The following is a 16,349-nucleotide window of genomic DNA, read 5'->3' as shown; positions in this document are numbered from 1 at the left end:
CAAACACGAACGCTCACATGCACACAGAAAAGAAGTTTAAACCCTCGGCTTTTCCTTTCAATGTCCCAGACACTCATTGTTGTGCCGTTCGGGAGAATTGGAGATGATTTTAGCCCTGATTTAATGTAGCTTGTTAAAGAGTGATGATGTCAGCACAATAGAGCAGCCTCTAAATCCACCACATTCACCCAAAACGGCTCAATGAGATAATCACGGGTGACGTCTACGAAAACACTTATTATGTTCGGCCATCGCCTGGATGAAGCTGCTAAACCTCATCAGTGTTATTCTCCATTTCTCTCTGGGAACGAGGAGAGAAAAAAGACGATCAGAAAAAGTTTTAAAAACAACGACGATGTGCTTTCTCCACGGAGAAAAACAGTGTGTCCGTCTGATCTCTCTGGGAACGTGGAGAGAAAAGAACGATGAGAAAAAGTAAAATAAAAACAACAATGTGCTTTGTCAATGGAGAAAATGTCGTGTTTGTCTGATATTTTGCGAACAATTAGGCTTTGACGTATTTGCCTTTTATAAACAGGTTGCTTTTAGTTATGCGTAAAAACAAACAGGAGAAACATCAACGTGTCAATCAACCGTCTCCGGGCACACCTCTGTCAAAGAAAGAAAGGGGTGGGCAGTATAACTAGAATGTTACATCACCGTAACGGCACAAGCCACATAATAATTATTTTTCCCTCAAACACAATAAAATGTGTTAATATATGAATCTCCATGAGATCTCCATAATATATGAATCTTATAAGTCTTGCAAAGGTGCAAAAACATACTCAAAATGTAAAATAGCTGATGTACAGGCCACAAAAGAGTTTAAAGTAAAATAATGTAAAATAGCATCTACACAAATATATCTACAACAGTTTAACATCTTCCGTTTCACACATTTAGTTCTTTTTCAGGACACTATTTTCACATCATCAGGAAGAGGACGACACTTGTCCCTGTTCTTAAACAAAAAGGCTTTACCAAAGTCCCATAAAAGACTTGACAACTCAGCATTGGAGATATGAATCGCATCAACCTGATCCTTTTTCATAGCTTCATTTATTTAAATCCCAGCTCTGTTTACGCAGAGCAGGTGCCAGCCGGCGTCCACCTCCTGAAACTCATCGCCGCTTCAGACCACCACCTCTGCTACCCCGTTACAAAACAAGTCAGGTATTTATATGTATACGTCGATAATCGCAGTACATTCAGAGGCTTCGGGCTGAGTTGTGAGTCTGCTGGGTCGAGAGCAGTGGCTCCCCGTGGTGCGAGTTAATAATTCCGAGGTGCGTGATGTGGAGGTGAGGTCCTAATCCATCCCGCCCCCGCCCAGCCCCTGTTTATCATCGGCGAGGAGAGCGAGGGAGGGGCGGAGTGCTCGCTCGCGTCCGACAGGATATCTTCTCAGATGTGCCAGCACTTTAACCCGGGCTGTTATTAAAACTCTAATCTGTTAAACATGTCAATGTTAGCACTTTCAGTCTGATTAATAAAGCGAGACATAAAGCGAGACTCCGGAGTGCTGCGCAGGCCTTTTTGTTGCCTTGGGTCGTTTTGTTTTCATGCATTTCTTTTCTTTAGTTTTTTCTCTTCCGAGTGAACATTAAGACTCAGTAAACAGTGTGAATTATCTCCTCGCACGCACGTAATCCTCAAAACATTTCCTCGGGTACACGCCTCATGTCAGGCAGCTACTGAAACTAAACTAGTGGACGGACGTTAAGATGTGAGAAAGATTCGTATCAAACGCGAACCAGTATTACAAAACATGCTGGCATCAAATTGCCTTTATATAAAATGAAACTGTGGATGTGCTTGCATTGAAAACAGGGTGATGTGCAGCAATGATGCTGAGGAGGGGGGACTTAAAGGATGTGATTTATCTGAGCTTGATTGCGTGTTAATCGAGGTTACGTGTATTAAGTGGAATCTAATTGGAACAGACACTGGCAGCCTGACAGATCGACATGATGCAGATGGATTGAGAGAGAGAGAGAGAGAGGGTGAGCAAGAGAGAGACAGTAAGAGAGAGAGACAAACATGAAGCAACGCAGAGGTGTTTTCAGGAAATTAAAACTGGAATTCGTTCTTCACCTTTTACTCTCATTGCTTCTTACTCAGAAAATTCTGTCATACTGTAACTTGTTACTATGAGAACCAGCCTATGGCAATATTAGAAAACTGGACTCCGCATCAACTCCACACAAGTGCAGTATGCGCACACCACAGCCCCAGTTGCCACAAACACTCATTTCTGCTTTATTGGAAACACGGGGGGAAAATATCCTCTCCTTCAAAAAAAGATTTCGAGGGGAGCAGCTGCTCAGGCACATCTCACCTCTGGGAGTCAACAGCCCGTGTGCGCTCTGCCTTTTCTATCCCACAAGCCAACTGGTTCGAAGGCCCTTGTGCTAAATCCGTGGCATTCGTCGTATGACTGAGTGCCATTTACACAGAAAAAAGCACAAGGGCCACACCTGTCGTGTTAAACAACTGTTCACCGAAACGCTACGCAAACACGTAACAAATTATATAAAGGGGGGTAAAAAATGTCTGTAGCCACATGCCAGACGCAGAACGGGAGGAGGTAGCTTTAAGATTTCAATGCGAGCGGGCCTGTTAACACACATCGATTACATCGAGGCCTGGACTCAGAAATGTCATTTGCAGTCATCTTTTATCACAACTGTGCTCGATAACAGGCCTGCGTTATTAACAGCCGTCGTGGATGACTGTGCCCATTCGCATCCCTTCATATTGCACTCGTTCTCGCATGACAATTAGACAACTGATGATGTGCACGATAGCATTTTGTGCCATAATCTCAGATTATTTCACGTTCAGCCGACCCCAAATGAAAACAGATGCGGGTGAATGATTAATAAAATAGTATTAGTAAATAATTGGTTGGTCGGATAATGTGAGCGTGTTAAGTATGCAAGTTTACGTTTACAAAAATTGAGAATGAGAACGATTTTTGTGTTTCCCCGCAGTAACTCCCTTCAGTTTCTGATCCATAATACCAGTAATACAAATACATACACAGTCAGTCATTTAAATCAAAGGGAAAGTTCCCTCCCATTTTTTCTTCATCATTTACTCGAACTCTTAACACTTCTGCTGAACACAAAAATATATTTGTAGGAATGTTTGTAACTAAACAATTTGGGGCACTATCGACTACTATAGCCGAAAAAATCTACTATGTTAGTCAATAGTGCCCAAGAACTGTTTGGTTTCCAACAATCTATAAAATGCATTTAAAATACAAAGAAATATATAGATGTTTGGAACAACTTTAGTGTTGAGTAAATAATGATATATTTTATTTGTATTTTTTGGAAACCTATTCCTTTAATTTTACATTTACATGCATCAATGTATTTTCAAATAAACAATATAATCTTTGGGTTTCCAACCGTTAAATTACAAGAACGAAAAGCCCAGTCATTTTTAAATGCAGAAAAACTACAGCACACACCGACAGCATCGTTTACAGAAGCCTAGAGAATAGAGACTCGCTCATCAACACAAAATGCTCAAATCGCTCTCGACACAGTACCGTCATTGTGGCGAGACAAGGGACTGAGCCACTCTCCTTCTCCTCTGATCTGATGCATGCTGACTGTTACACTAATGGCATTAATAAGGACAAAATTACTATTTTGAAACACTGACTTTTCGTCTTCCTAATATGTCTGGCCACATCCCTGCCCCCAGCCCTCCGTTACAGAACCTGTGGACTCGGTAAGCGTTCGCATTGCCAGGGAACCGCTGGGCTGGTATGCCATGCAAATTGATTACAACGTTTTGAGAGGCCAAGAAGACTCTGATCATTGAAATTTGACCCTCAGCTATTTTTAAGTGTTTGATTGAGATAGTAACTCATCCAGTTCAGCCCAGATTGGCCAGATAAGATTTCTTTGACTCGGAATATTCTCCGTAAGCAAGGTGGGGGCCAATATCAGGCAGCACAAGTACAAGCGCATGCAACATTGCATTGCAACAGGAATATATGCAGAAATTTGGAAAATGTAGACAAATAAATATGCATACATGTATAGAGTGCAGGGGGAGGGCCGGTTATGCTCTGCCGGGCTTTGAGTCCTAGCATTGAGAGAAATGACACAGTGTGATCAAGGACATGAATTGCTCATTGATTTTTAGCACCAGCTTAACTATCCATTCCAATTGATTTTAGCCCGGCCGGGTTATGCGAGTTATGGCACTTTTAATGCATCTTCTTTACAGCACACGGCACTGACACACACAAAAAAAATGTTGATATCTAAAACAACTTGCCAAAACATGCCAGTTGTTTTCTCTCTTTTCTCTTGCTTCATCTCTCTCTCTCTCTCTCTCTTTCTCTGGTTGAGAAATATGCACGTCATAAAAAGTGTACTTCAGTCTCTAATTATTGGGATATGTCAGTATTTTCACCTCAGAAAACCTTTGCTGATTACAAAATGTACAGTGATATAAAACGTTAACAACAGCACATAGCTGCTCACATTCAAGCTGTACCAAATAAAACCTTTACATACAGTACACCGCATACAGTATGAATTACAGGCTGAGAATATACAGCGCCTGCTTACTAGAAGTGAATCAAGTTTCCACCAAACGTGAACTCTCATTGACACATGCGGGCACAAATGTGAATGTGACTTTAATTCTTTATAAACAGAAATAAAAATAGTTGTGTAATTGTAAGCAAAACTGTATGCGAGTACTGTATCGTATGTTGAAGATACTGCATGTATCAACATTTGCATAAATTATTAATTAACTGAGGGTTTAGTGAAATAAGAGATAATGTGAGACATGTGATCCAATAGATGGGCCAAATGTCATCTGTCACAGAGAAAAGTTAAAACGGAGGGTCACTTTCCTGCCCGGGCTCGGCTTTCACTCATGGGAGGGGAGATTTCTTTAACTTCTGCAAAACGCATCTCTTAGACATCATGAAGCGACGCTCGCGGTTTGGAATTCCAGTAGCAATTCAGTGTAAGGTTTTTCGGTACGTTTTGACGTTAGGTGCCTCACATTTAATGTCCTTAGCCAGTGGCTTCGCTAGACGGGTTTAAGGCAGATTTCAGTGTAAACACAGCAGACGAGTGCCTTTCCAGAACAGTAAGTGGAAGTCGCCACCAGCGCTCTGTCTATAAGAGTGTCAGTGTGTGTGGGTCGGGATGTAAAACAGGCTCGCTGTTAAAGCTGCCACAGGATTCACTGTCTTATTCAAGCTGTAGCGGGTGAGAGCAGACGCCCTTTTCATTCAATTCAACATGATGAAAGGCTGTATGTGAGGAACATCCTTTACATATGTTATAGGTTGTAATGTGATGTAAATGGCTAGAGGGAAGGTAATGGAGTGTGTCTGTGTAACATTTTTGATGATTTTGTTTTAGCAAGTTTGGAGACAAAGTGTCTGAAGAACTGACGAAACAACAATAAATATATTTATAAATAAAGTAAAAATGGATTCTAATTATATATGGCCAAATAAATGGAGCACCGAAACTCTTCAAATATTTGAAATGCTTGAAATGTCAAAGCAATGAATACATAACTTATTCTATACGGATGATTCATGTTTATTTAATGTATTAGGTAAACATTGTACAAGGTCCCACCAAAACTTTCTTTCTATTCTTTCACTCTCTTTTCTGTTTTTCTTGCACACACCTTTTCTAAAACAACACACATCGGGACAAAAACACAAAAAAGCGAACACCCTGAAGCATTGCTGCCGACGTGATGATTCTCATTTTAAAAGGGACTTGACTTGTGTGTGTGTTCAGCATGACAGCCTAATTACAATATTTCACTTTTCCTGTTTATTCACTTTATTTGTGCACAGCAATGATAGAGCCGGCACAAAACCGACCTGCCAGTTACGACAGCAATGAGACACGTCATGGAAAACTTTATGATCTTATGTTCCTGTTTATCAAGGTTTAAAAAAGCGAAGTCCTTTACTCGTATTTACCTAAATACAGCTCACTTTGCGTAGCATTATTTTTATGGGTTTGTTGTTCTAGCGTGAGGTATTACAGCTTCGCATTCTTTCCCAAGGTCAGCTGATGGCGTGACACGCATTGTTTGATTATGGGGCTTTTCAGGTCAATTCTATTATATTTACATCAAATAATTTTTGATAAGGGATGTAAAAGATCTATAAAACGCTACCATAAATGGGAGAGGTGAGCTTGAGAAAAAAGTACAAAAGATCAACACGTTTTTTTTTCTTTTTTTAATCTCTTGACACGTTGTAATTTTTTGTTGAACCCTGCCGGGCGACGTCCTGTAAACTAGGCTGTCAAAGTGGGCACCAGCTCCTGTTTCTACCCAAAGTACCTGTCCCTTATCTCTACAGCTCTATAATCACTTAACAAAGACTCGGGCATTTGCACAAATTAAAACATCAATAATGCACGAGCGCTTTTCAGTTTCTGCCACACACGCCCCAGTGCTGGGGCAACATAGCTCTCTCAAACTGTGCCACGTTCTCGCCCCCGGAGACCTCGAATCCGGCGCAAACTTACCCCGGCGACCCGGGAATGGGAAAAAAGTCAATCGCCGGGTTATTTTTTAAGAACGAGAGAAAGTGGCACTACAGCGTAAACAGCCAACACCCTTGAGTGGTGTACATCCATAAACAACATGGCCGCTGTTTGTCATTGGTGGTGGCACTGAAAACACAGACACAGCTTTAATTCAGGCTTGGGAATCAGCCCTGTCTTTACGAATCTAAATTTAAGCAGCCAAGTCTCTTATTTACAGCGATGAGAGCGACCAAACGATCGTATCGGGATGAAATATGGCATGTTAAATATGCATAAAGGAGTCAAAATCAGTTCATTATGACAGAAAAGAGGAAGCGTGAAGGAAAAACATCAAAATTTAAGGGGTCTGAGGACAAAGCCAGGGGGTGTTTCGAAAATCACTGGATCTATGCTCCTTTAGGGCATGAATATTTTTAGGTCTCTTTTCGTACCATCCACATACATCACAGAATGTATAGTCTATACCTTAAAAATGAGAGAACTATTCAAATACTGCATGATTTGTAATGTGACTAGTTGAGCTAAATGTACATTTTTGGGGAACGTTATGCGCATTCCTTACCGGGGCGAAAAAGAAGCAAAGAGCGTTCGGAGACGAATTCACATACGCAGGCTTTTCTCCTGAGAAATTGAAATTAAGTTGCTTCATTTTTTCATATATAATGTAAACCCTTTTCATCAGTATTTTTTGGATCAAAACACCGTGATAATTTCACGCTCACAGCTAGTTTATCATTACTCCCTAGTTTTCTCCCCTCGGCCTCGCAAACAATCCCCTTGTTAGCAAACTGTTAAGACAGGCGCTTGGTACACAAATTGCGCTCGACCAAGCGAATTTGTTTTGCAAGGATGACCTGTTTAATCATCTCATTGTCTTTTGCGGACGTTTATTCATCTGGTTTCCACGGTTACGGAGAACATTAAGGGGCTACAGTAATAAGGCTGGAGAGTCAAACAGGTAATAAAAAAATTAACGCCATTTTCCAGCAGCGGAGGACAGTCTCTGAAATGAATCTGGGGAGAGGGGAGCGCACACACAGGTGAAGAGGGGCCTCCAATATTTCCAAACAATTAAGGGCCGGCCGGGTTATTTCACTCTGTAGAAAAGCTCACATGGGCGTCCAATGGACACGACCCGTTCAGTGCACGGCAGGCGAATTGTTTTATATTCATAATGTTCCCTTATTTATCGTCTGATTATTATCAAGACAATCAAATCTCTCTGAATTGGGATTATTAAAATTTTCTTCCCTCCTCATCCGGAGATAAGATTACTGTAAGCGGCAAAAACATGGTCAAAGAGGGATCCTGTATAACTATCTTTTTCTTGTTGAATTATAAATGCAAAAAAAAATGTTTCTAGATACTTCCAGAATTTGGGCCAATAGCAGCAGTCTTTCTCCCCCCCCTCGACTTTGACAAATGCTGCCCTTTTGTACCAACCAATGAGTTCATCTATAAGCCAAATATAGAAAATTCCGGCACAATAGGCAGGACAGGTGTTGGAACCCCTCGCAAAGTGACTGGGCTCAGTAAGTGAGACTAACAAAATCCAAATATGGTATTCAAGGATAGCAGCGCAAAGGCAAAATAAACAAGCCATTAGCAATCTCTCTACTACCTGCCTTATGCCTTCACGCAATCCACACATACCAGAGATTCGCACCGCAGGTTGCATAATAATAAGTATAAAGGAGAAAAGTAGCAAAAAATTCTGGGCAAACTTGAACAGGTTTTTTCGTTCTATTTCTGCCGGTCGTGCAAGCCGTAACATGGCATTTGTCGTGGTCTGCGCAGTTGTGGAAAATATCTAAATCACGCTGGAACACTATTTAATGATGGCTGCCTTCACAACCCCACATGCCCTTTCATTCATTGCTCAGTGTGTATGAATAGATAGACATAAAATTGCACAAATAATAGCACACAGGGCCGGTGTCAGGTGGCTTGTTTGCCACATAACTTGCACGGGGCTCGACTCGTTTCGCAAGCCATGTGAACAGTTATTTTAAAATAAATATGATTTAAAAATAAATTTAGCTGAGAAAATATGTAAAAACTGTATATTACCTTGATGATTTTTTTTTTACATTTATTCAGACATATTAAGGTACATAATACTTTACGACCTTTTAATTTAGGTCATTATATAATATAATAATAATATTTTCCATTTTCAAACCTCTGCATTTTTTAGAATTCAAGAAGCAATTTAAGTGTCACCACCATACCTGTCCACAGTTCCACTGTGGATATTAAGGCTATAAACACTCGGAGAACCCAGACGAAAACACTTAGTGTTGCTTGAGAACGAGGCAAAAGAAAACAAGAGGCCCCGAAACTCTACTCATAAGGCCAGAAATCCCCAAAAGAGGACACAAAGAGTAAAAAAATGTTAAGCTCTAAGCCATGACACCACCAACTACTCTGTTAACAGCCTCTTAACAGGTGTGGGTCCAAGAACCATGTAATCCTATCAAGTTACGGAGTTAAAAAAAAAAGAATCAGTCAAACAGCAAACTCCCAAGCCCCCTTTTGCTTTCCCTTGTTCTCTTGCTCTCCGCTTGGTTTAGTGTGTAGGCTGTGACAGAATGGAACAGCTGGGCTTCAGATTTATCATGTACAGACTGTAATTATTGCTGCCGCTGCCTGCTACTGACCCAAGTGAATAGAATGTCACAGGCAAAAGAACACACAACCAGAGGATTCGCAGTAGGGGAGGTTTCAATCGCAGGCAGCCCTGTTTGCAGTCAATTACCAGAGAGGACAGAAAATCAGCACTGTGGCTCTCTAATGCAAACAATCTCGGAGGAAAAAAAGGCAACAGGGAAGACGGGGCAACACGTTCATTTCTCTTGCTTATCGTACGGGGAACGGAAAAAAAAACACGAGGATCGTCTTTCAGAGGAAAAAAATTGAGCTGGCAAATAACTATGTTTTTCAAGACTGATTAGATAAGGGGGAATTTATGATAAACTTCATGGGATTAATGTCACACGAGCCAAAAAACATCACGCTCGTAACGTTGTTGAGATTTCACATAAGAACACCAAAAACTCACGTTTCTAATCTTATCGCCCCCCACGACCCCAGGGTATGGGTCGGCGATAAGGCGCTCGAGATTACCAGAACAGTCATAAACCGTCGGCCTGGCCAATCAGTCGCTCGGCCACACAGACGGCCGGTCGGCTGAACGCGCAACATTCCCTGCTCCTGCCAGACCTAAGGAAGTCATCAGAGTCTGAACCCGGCGGTGCGCTCTCAGTTGTCAAGAGCGGGTTACAGTAGCCCTTCTAACAACCCTGCCTGGAACCTGCCTTCAGGCTTGTTCACACCTTAAAGACCCCCGCCACATTTAAAAGGATTAGTCACCACATTTTGTACCGACTTAATCTTCCTTTCAGACGGCATAATAAGGGAGCGCAGATAAGCGGAGCATGCAAATTTCATTCTAGCCCATCTGAGCTCAAGCTTTTGAGACAAACAGACGAAAGTCTTCCACACTGTGCTAATTGCTTCTTTATATTCTTCTTTTCCCCTCTTATATACCGTATCAGCGGAGGAAGATTATTTGTCTCCCCCACTTTGCATGAAATTAGAATTTCACGTGGAAGATCATAAACGTGAAATAGAGCCATTCCACCAGCCCCTTTTGCATATAGAAAGATTATCTTTGCACAACTTTGCGACCGTATGTGCCAGAACAGGAAAATCCTCTGATGTCTCGCACCGAGGGGAAGAATCGGATCATCTAATTCTCAATCGCGTGTGCCATATTTGTTGCAAAAGGTGAGATAGATGGCACCAGATAGCAGATATGCCTTCTTTTTGCGAGATGCAAAACTCAAACCACAAGCCCTGTGAGGCATCAATACCTTCAGCGCACTACCTCTTTTTTCCTTTGTATTTTTGTTTCACCGAAAATGACACCAGAACACACCTGAAGCGTGTTATTAACTGCATTTACAAACAGACTATACATTCAGGGAAATAAGCATTAAATAATCAACTCACAATACAACATCACAATATTTACATCAATATGCTTGTTTTTGTCCTATAAAAAGCGAACAAAATATCTAACAACTCTATACGCAGTATCAATTACACGGTTGCTGTGTATTAATGACAGAAAGGTTCTGAAGTTTTAATTTGAGTCTTGTGTCTGCATGAATGCCCAGGAGAACAGAGGAGTAGAGAGGAGGTGAGAGAAGACATGACTAAAGTTTGATCTGTTTTTTATAAGCTTGTTATCGTTTGTCTGTCTACTGGCCGAGAGAAATGTTGAGATATTAGGATGACAAGTGCATTTTGATGGTGGAGGAAAGTGGATGTGAGCTATTAATATAAACATAAAAGATTAGAAAAAATATGACTATATAAAAGATATACATATCACACATTCATTTAGTGTACAAATAAAATGTGCATGGTACTAAATTTAATTTATAGACTAAATTATGCTATTTTTATTTTACATTTTAAAATAAAACATACGTCTATCTGTGAATAACTTCACAAAAAATTGAATGCATCTTTAATAAATTGGATGTATAGACTGAAAAAAGGAACTAAAGAAAAAGGCAGTTTACAACCAAAAAAGCCAAATTATTGGGGTAAAAATTTATATTTTATATTTAACTATAAAAAAAAACTAAGCATGCAAAAAAAGAAAATTCAGTTTTGATCGACTTATTACAAAACACACTTCAGACGTCCTGCTTACCGGAGCTCACCTTCCCTCCGACACCTGTGTGTCATCAATTATAGATCAGAATATAAAGAATATGCATGAGTTGACATGGCAACACTGATCGGCCCTTCACTAAAGATCGCTCCTGCCTCTCTCAGCGGTCGGGTGTGCCCAGGGTCCCTCAGGAAAACTAAGCATAAAAGGGGTTAAATGTGATGCCTTGCATCCTCTCCCCCCTTTAATGTCCCCCCTACCAAATGTACTTCAAAACTCCGTTAATCTGCGGCACACAACATTCCCATTAGCATAGCCCAGCCCCCTCATAAAAATTCCAGCTAGTTTAATTAAAAAATGTAAATTTACTGTCAACCCAAGAGCTGCAGAATTAGGACAGCAACAGCCTTTTTTATTGCTTAAGACATCAAATTGATTTGGCTGTTGCTAAATTGTGATAAAGGTTATGGAGGGCCGGAGACCTTGGGTTGTTTTTTTCCTCCTCATTTGATCCTATTTTGCAGATGACTGGTAAAGGTGCTGAGAGTGGACAGAGAGTAAAAACTGCTCAGCTCATGGAGTAATAAAATAACTCCAGTCATGTGAAGAGAGCACACAGTAAGAGAGCACATTTAAAAATTTCGGGTTTGACACATTTCGAACGTATAGAAAAAAAGTCAAGGCACAGCAAAATTTTGTGACTTAATAAGTTTCTGATAAAAATGAAAATTAGTCCGATTCCACTTTTGAAAACTATTACAATAAGAATTACAATTATTCTCATTAAATTCTATTTGATCTCTCTTTTTAATTCAATTTTTTTAAGTGTTCATCGACTAAAAACTGTGATAAAACCGTTTCTTGCTTAAGAACAACAAAGCTAAAAGACATCAATTGAAATAATCAGTGATTGAATTATTGCTTCATATTAAAACTTCTGATACGAGCAAAATGTAACGACAGACGTGTGTATTAATTCTCCAAACTAAAAAGAAAACAGAGCACAAATACCGATTAATAACACCTATAATAAAAAGTTTTTATTGGGTAATTTTTCAAATCACCTAATAAAAAATATTATATTTCATGATAAAAAAAATCTATTTTAAAGCAAACCATTATCAGAAACACGTCACAACGCGTAATCAAATAAGTGCCAAAGAGATTAAACAACATTATAAACACACACACACAAGTGTAAAAATAATTACAATTCTAGTGGAAACTAAATTTACCACACAACTGATCGACTTTATTTCCCAGGAACTCTAAACTCAAACCACACAATACACAATGGTGATACTAAAACAACAGTCCTGCACAGGGAACATAGTATAATATTTCTATTTTATGACAGCATTATTTATGACTGTGACAAAGTCTCTGATATAAAAGAATTTCACTTTGAAATATCCCTAAAGTGAAGAAGGAGGGATATCATATGTGTGTGTCCTTACGTGTGTCAAAACAACGGTACTACAATATTTTGTTTATCAATCCCCTTAGCAACAAAGCCCTAGGCCACACCAGTAACTTCACTGAAATTTTGACATGCCTATCAAGCACTTTAAAGTTATATCAGTATCAACAAAATCCCCGGCACTCTTCACTCAGACAAACACGAGCGTTTTAATAAAGAGAGATATACGGGTTTCAAAAGACCACTCATCGCCCGTAGGTAAAAGTGATGTGGTTAAATAATAGAACAAATAAACTTTGGTACTTCCAGGTTTAAAATGAAAGCAGCCTACTTAAAAGCTTTTTTCTCTTTAGAGACACTAGTCGAGAAAACACCGGACAAAGTCATCGTATTAAACCCCGCCGTAGTGGCAAGACTTGTCACTAAGTTATAAATAAAAGGTACAGTAACCTCACAGCAACGACACACAACTGTTAAAAACAGGACTGACTTCCTTATTTACACACAAGCACGCACTCATAATCACACATTTTATATGAATACAAACTCACCTAAGGAAACACACGCGTACACACGCACAGAGATAAAGTGCCACAGAGGAGGGTCACTTACCATATTCAGGGTAGTCGAAGTTAAATCCTGTCAAGCATGTAACTTTCATAATATTACTCAACTCTGCTTGGAAATCATCAGAAGTGAGCTGGTCTGTGAGAAAGAAGAGCTAAAATAACTTGACAATAAAAAGCCTTTTTCTCTCAATCATGTACTAAACTCCTTGACATGTAATCTGTCAATAGTTTGCAGCAGAGATAATGCCGGCTGCCACGAGCGAGCTTGATTGGCAGCTTGGCTTGGCCCCTCCCTCCTGTGGTTGACGGGGGGTAGGTGAAATAATTCAGAGCCGGCCCCTTCCTCGCCTGATCCTCCTCCTCTCTCTCTCTCTCTCTCGCTCTCTGTATCTCTGTCTCTGGTTCTGCTCCTGTACACACGCACACACCAAGCACTTGCCGATGTCTGAATAGGCAGATAGGAAATTACAGCAGCGCTGGAACCCGAGCACACTCTTTGCCTCCCCTTAGTGGGCTGGCCTTCCCATCTTTGGGTTCTTCGGCTCTCCCGGGGAGGAGCTTTCCACGATTCCATGAAAATGAGGAGGGAGGGAGAACTCGAAGGATAAAATATCAAGCTTATTAGAAGTAGCAGTCTTGCATTTTTTTGCACGCAACTGTTTTTTTAAAGAGAGCGCCGTAAAACGAACAGAATGTGGGAGAGGCCCGCGCCACCTTACTTATTTTATTACGAGTGTTATTTACGGAGAACAGGAAGTTTGCGGAACACTAAATAAATGATTGCAAGAGAAGTTCACATTTAAAGCAGTTATACAAAAGAAAACAAGCACGAGCTAAATGACTAAAAGTCCGATTTATTTGAATAAAATTACTCTTGATAGAACATCGCCGATTTGCGGAGTCATATTTATGCAAAGAAAGACATCAATAGGGAACAGGCCCACCGCTCACATGGTTAAGTAACCTTATCCTCGGAACAGTTGGTTGTATATTACGTGAAAGAAAAAAAAATACGACATGTCCCCTTCCCCCAAGCTCATCTTCTCCCTCCCTTTTTCCCTCCTTCCCTCCTTCTCTTCTTCATTCATCTTTGGCGGCTCTTTATGCGTCCGTCCCCCTGATAAGGTATCAGTTTTCATTGTAATTTCAGGTGAAATGATAAACGGCAGCCGTTACCAGGTTACAATGAATACTTTATAAGACAAAGCCCTTATTTGCCTGGCAGTTTCTTCCGCTGTGGCATGCAAAAGCGCACCCGGGCATTTTCAGCATATTTTTATATAAACACGGTCAACTTTCAAATCTTTCCATTTTCGACCGGAGCCACGACCGATGTGGGAGCATGAAGGTGAACGGCGTGCAGGAAACGCAACGTTTTGGGCAAAACAAAACTGGAGAAATAAGGTCAATGAAAAGGGGAAATGCATATTCTGGGCCTCAATGCCTCATAACGTCGAAAAATGAGTCAATCCCAAGTTCCTGTTTGCTAACTGATACATCTCATTTGTGAGCATAAAACAGGTTTTGGTTGATTTAGAGATCGTGCGGATGAGTCATAAAGCAACAATAGCAAAGCGTTCCCACCTTGAACTCAATAATCCAGAAGGGAAGAGCTGGCGCAGTCACTCAACGTCAAATATCTTTATGACATTCCGAGAAAAAAAACAAAAAACATGCAAAATATCAACAAGCACGCCACACCCGTCAGCTTCGCAGAAGTTTTGAAAGAAAACAAGATAATGGTTTTGAAAACGTCAAACCGCTGTCGAGCTCGATAAGACAGATGTCAGCCAATGAGCGGCGCCCGAACGAGGTTAAGTATTGTACTGTATGGTCCGGGATCATTTTTCTTTTGCTGCCGTTTCTGTTTCTCGGAGAGGTGCTGAATGGCGTTTGATGTGGCCCATTATGATGATATGCTCAGGGCATGGGGGCGAGCGGGGAGGAGGGCCGTGACATGGCAGGACTGCATCCGTCAAAGGGATGCAGGGGCCAGACGTTTAGCTGCCCCTGACCGCGCACTCCAGGAGGGGCTGGTCTGATGGCCGCCCGCTCCAAGCGCCTCACTCTGCCGGGACAAAAGCCAGCGCCCAGTTGAAAGATGTGAATTGTGGAGCTTTTGTGCCTAGGGCCCGGGGCCATGCGGAGTGAGAAAACTGACCTTTGCCGGGAGTTAGATTGTGTTTGAACCCTCTCGCTGTCTCGACCAGTGGGACGCACAGACGGAGCGGACAACAGCGAGGTTTAAAAAACTCCAAATATAACGCGGAAAAAAAGGCATTCCCACAGAGATTTTCTCCCCATTAAAAATGGAGGAGCCGAGGAGACTTTTTTCCTCGAATCTCAATTGTGAAATTGACAGGAAATTGAATGTGACAAAACGGGAGTCTTGTGCGGTGCCTTGAAGAGAAGGCCCGAGAAAGCGTTTGCCCTTGTATTGTTCTAGCGAGCCTGTGATGTTGAATATGATTCCCCCTCACGTCTATTTGGAGAGCGTTATATATTTATTTTTGCAGGGGCGAACGTATTGCATACAAAAATGTCCAAAAGCGGCGGTCCGAAGTTGCTTATCATAAACTAATTGGCTCGTGCTACGGCGACTGGTGGCAGTGATCTTTATAATGAAAATATCTTTATTAAATTAGGCCATCATGGTTTTTTGTAAACAAATGACAATGCGTCGGCCGTGTGCACTAATTCACGTAAAGGTTAAACGTGTTCCTGCGACCGCGCTGAAAAAGCAGGTGCGCAGGCTGAAACATCCAGTTCACTTAAAAAACATTACTTTAAAGTCCAAACATTTTTCTTGACACGGCTTTCATCCCCTGCCTCATGTCATTACGTTTCAGTATCTCCCCCGGATGCAGACGCTCCTAATGTAATCTTCCTAATTTTGGTCTCTCGCAATCTGGTTTTAAAGGGAACGAGAGAAAGGGGCACATTTCTGAGGGCCCTGACCATAATCATTTTAGACAGATAGCTTCTCCCATCGCAGATGAGCAAATATTTGTAAACTAGCTATCTAATGGAAAATTATAGTGAAATTAGAGCGAAATTCACGACGGAGAAATCCGATTACCTCTAATTTTATTATGCCATCT

At 41.0% G+C, this 16,349-nt stretch overlaps 1 protein-coding gene across 2 annotated transcripts in view; it reads right to left on the bottom strand.

The window, feature by feature from the left end:
• Positions 1-13,665, bottom strand: part of casz1 (castor zinc finger 1) — a 73,006-nt gene extending 59,341 nt beyond the window's left edge. For both annotated transcript variants that reach the window (XM_056733167.1, XM_056733168.1), the window contains exon 1: positions 13,292-13,665. In XM_056733167.1, coding sequence (XP_056589145.1) covers positions 13,292-13,340 — 49 coding nt within the window. In that variant the 5' untranslated portion in view covers positions 13,341-13,665. The remainder of the gene's footprint in view (positions 1-13,291) is intronic.
• Between the last annotated feature and the right edge of the window lie 2,684 nt (positions 13,666-16,349).

This window comes from Triplophysa dalaica, chromosome 20 (genome assembly GCF_015846415.1).
Source record: "Triplophysa dalaica isolate WHDGS20190420 chromosome 20, ASM1584641v1, whole genome shotgun sequence".
Taxonomy (NCBI): Eukaryota; Metazoa; Chordata; class Actinopteri; order Cypriniformes; family Nemacheilidae; genus Triplophysa; species Triplophysa dalaica.
The sequence above is the reverse complement of the archived record's forward strand: the minus strand, read 5'-3'. Positions and strand labels throughout refer to the sequence as shown.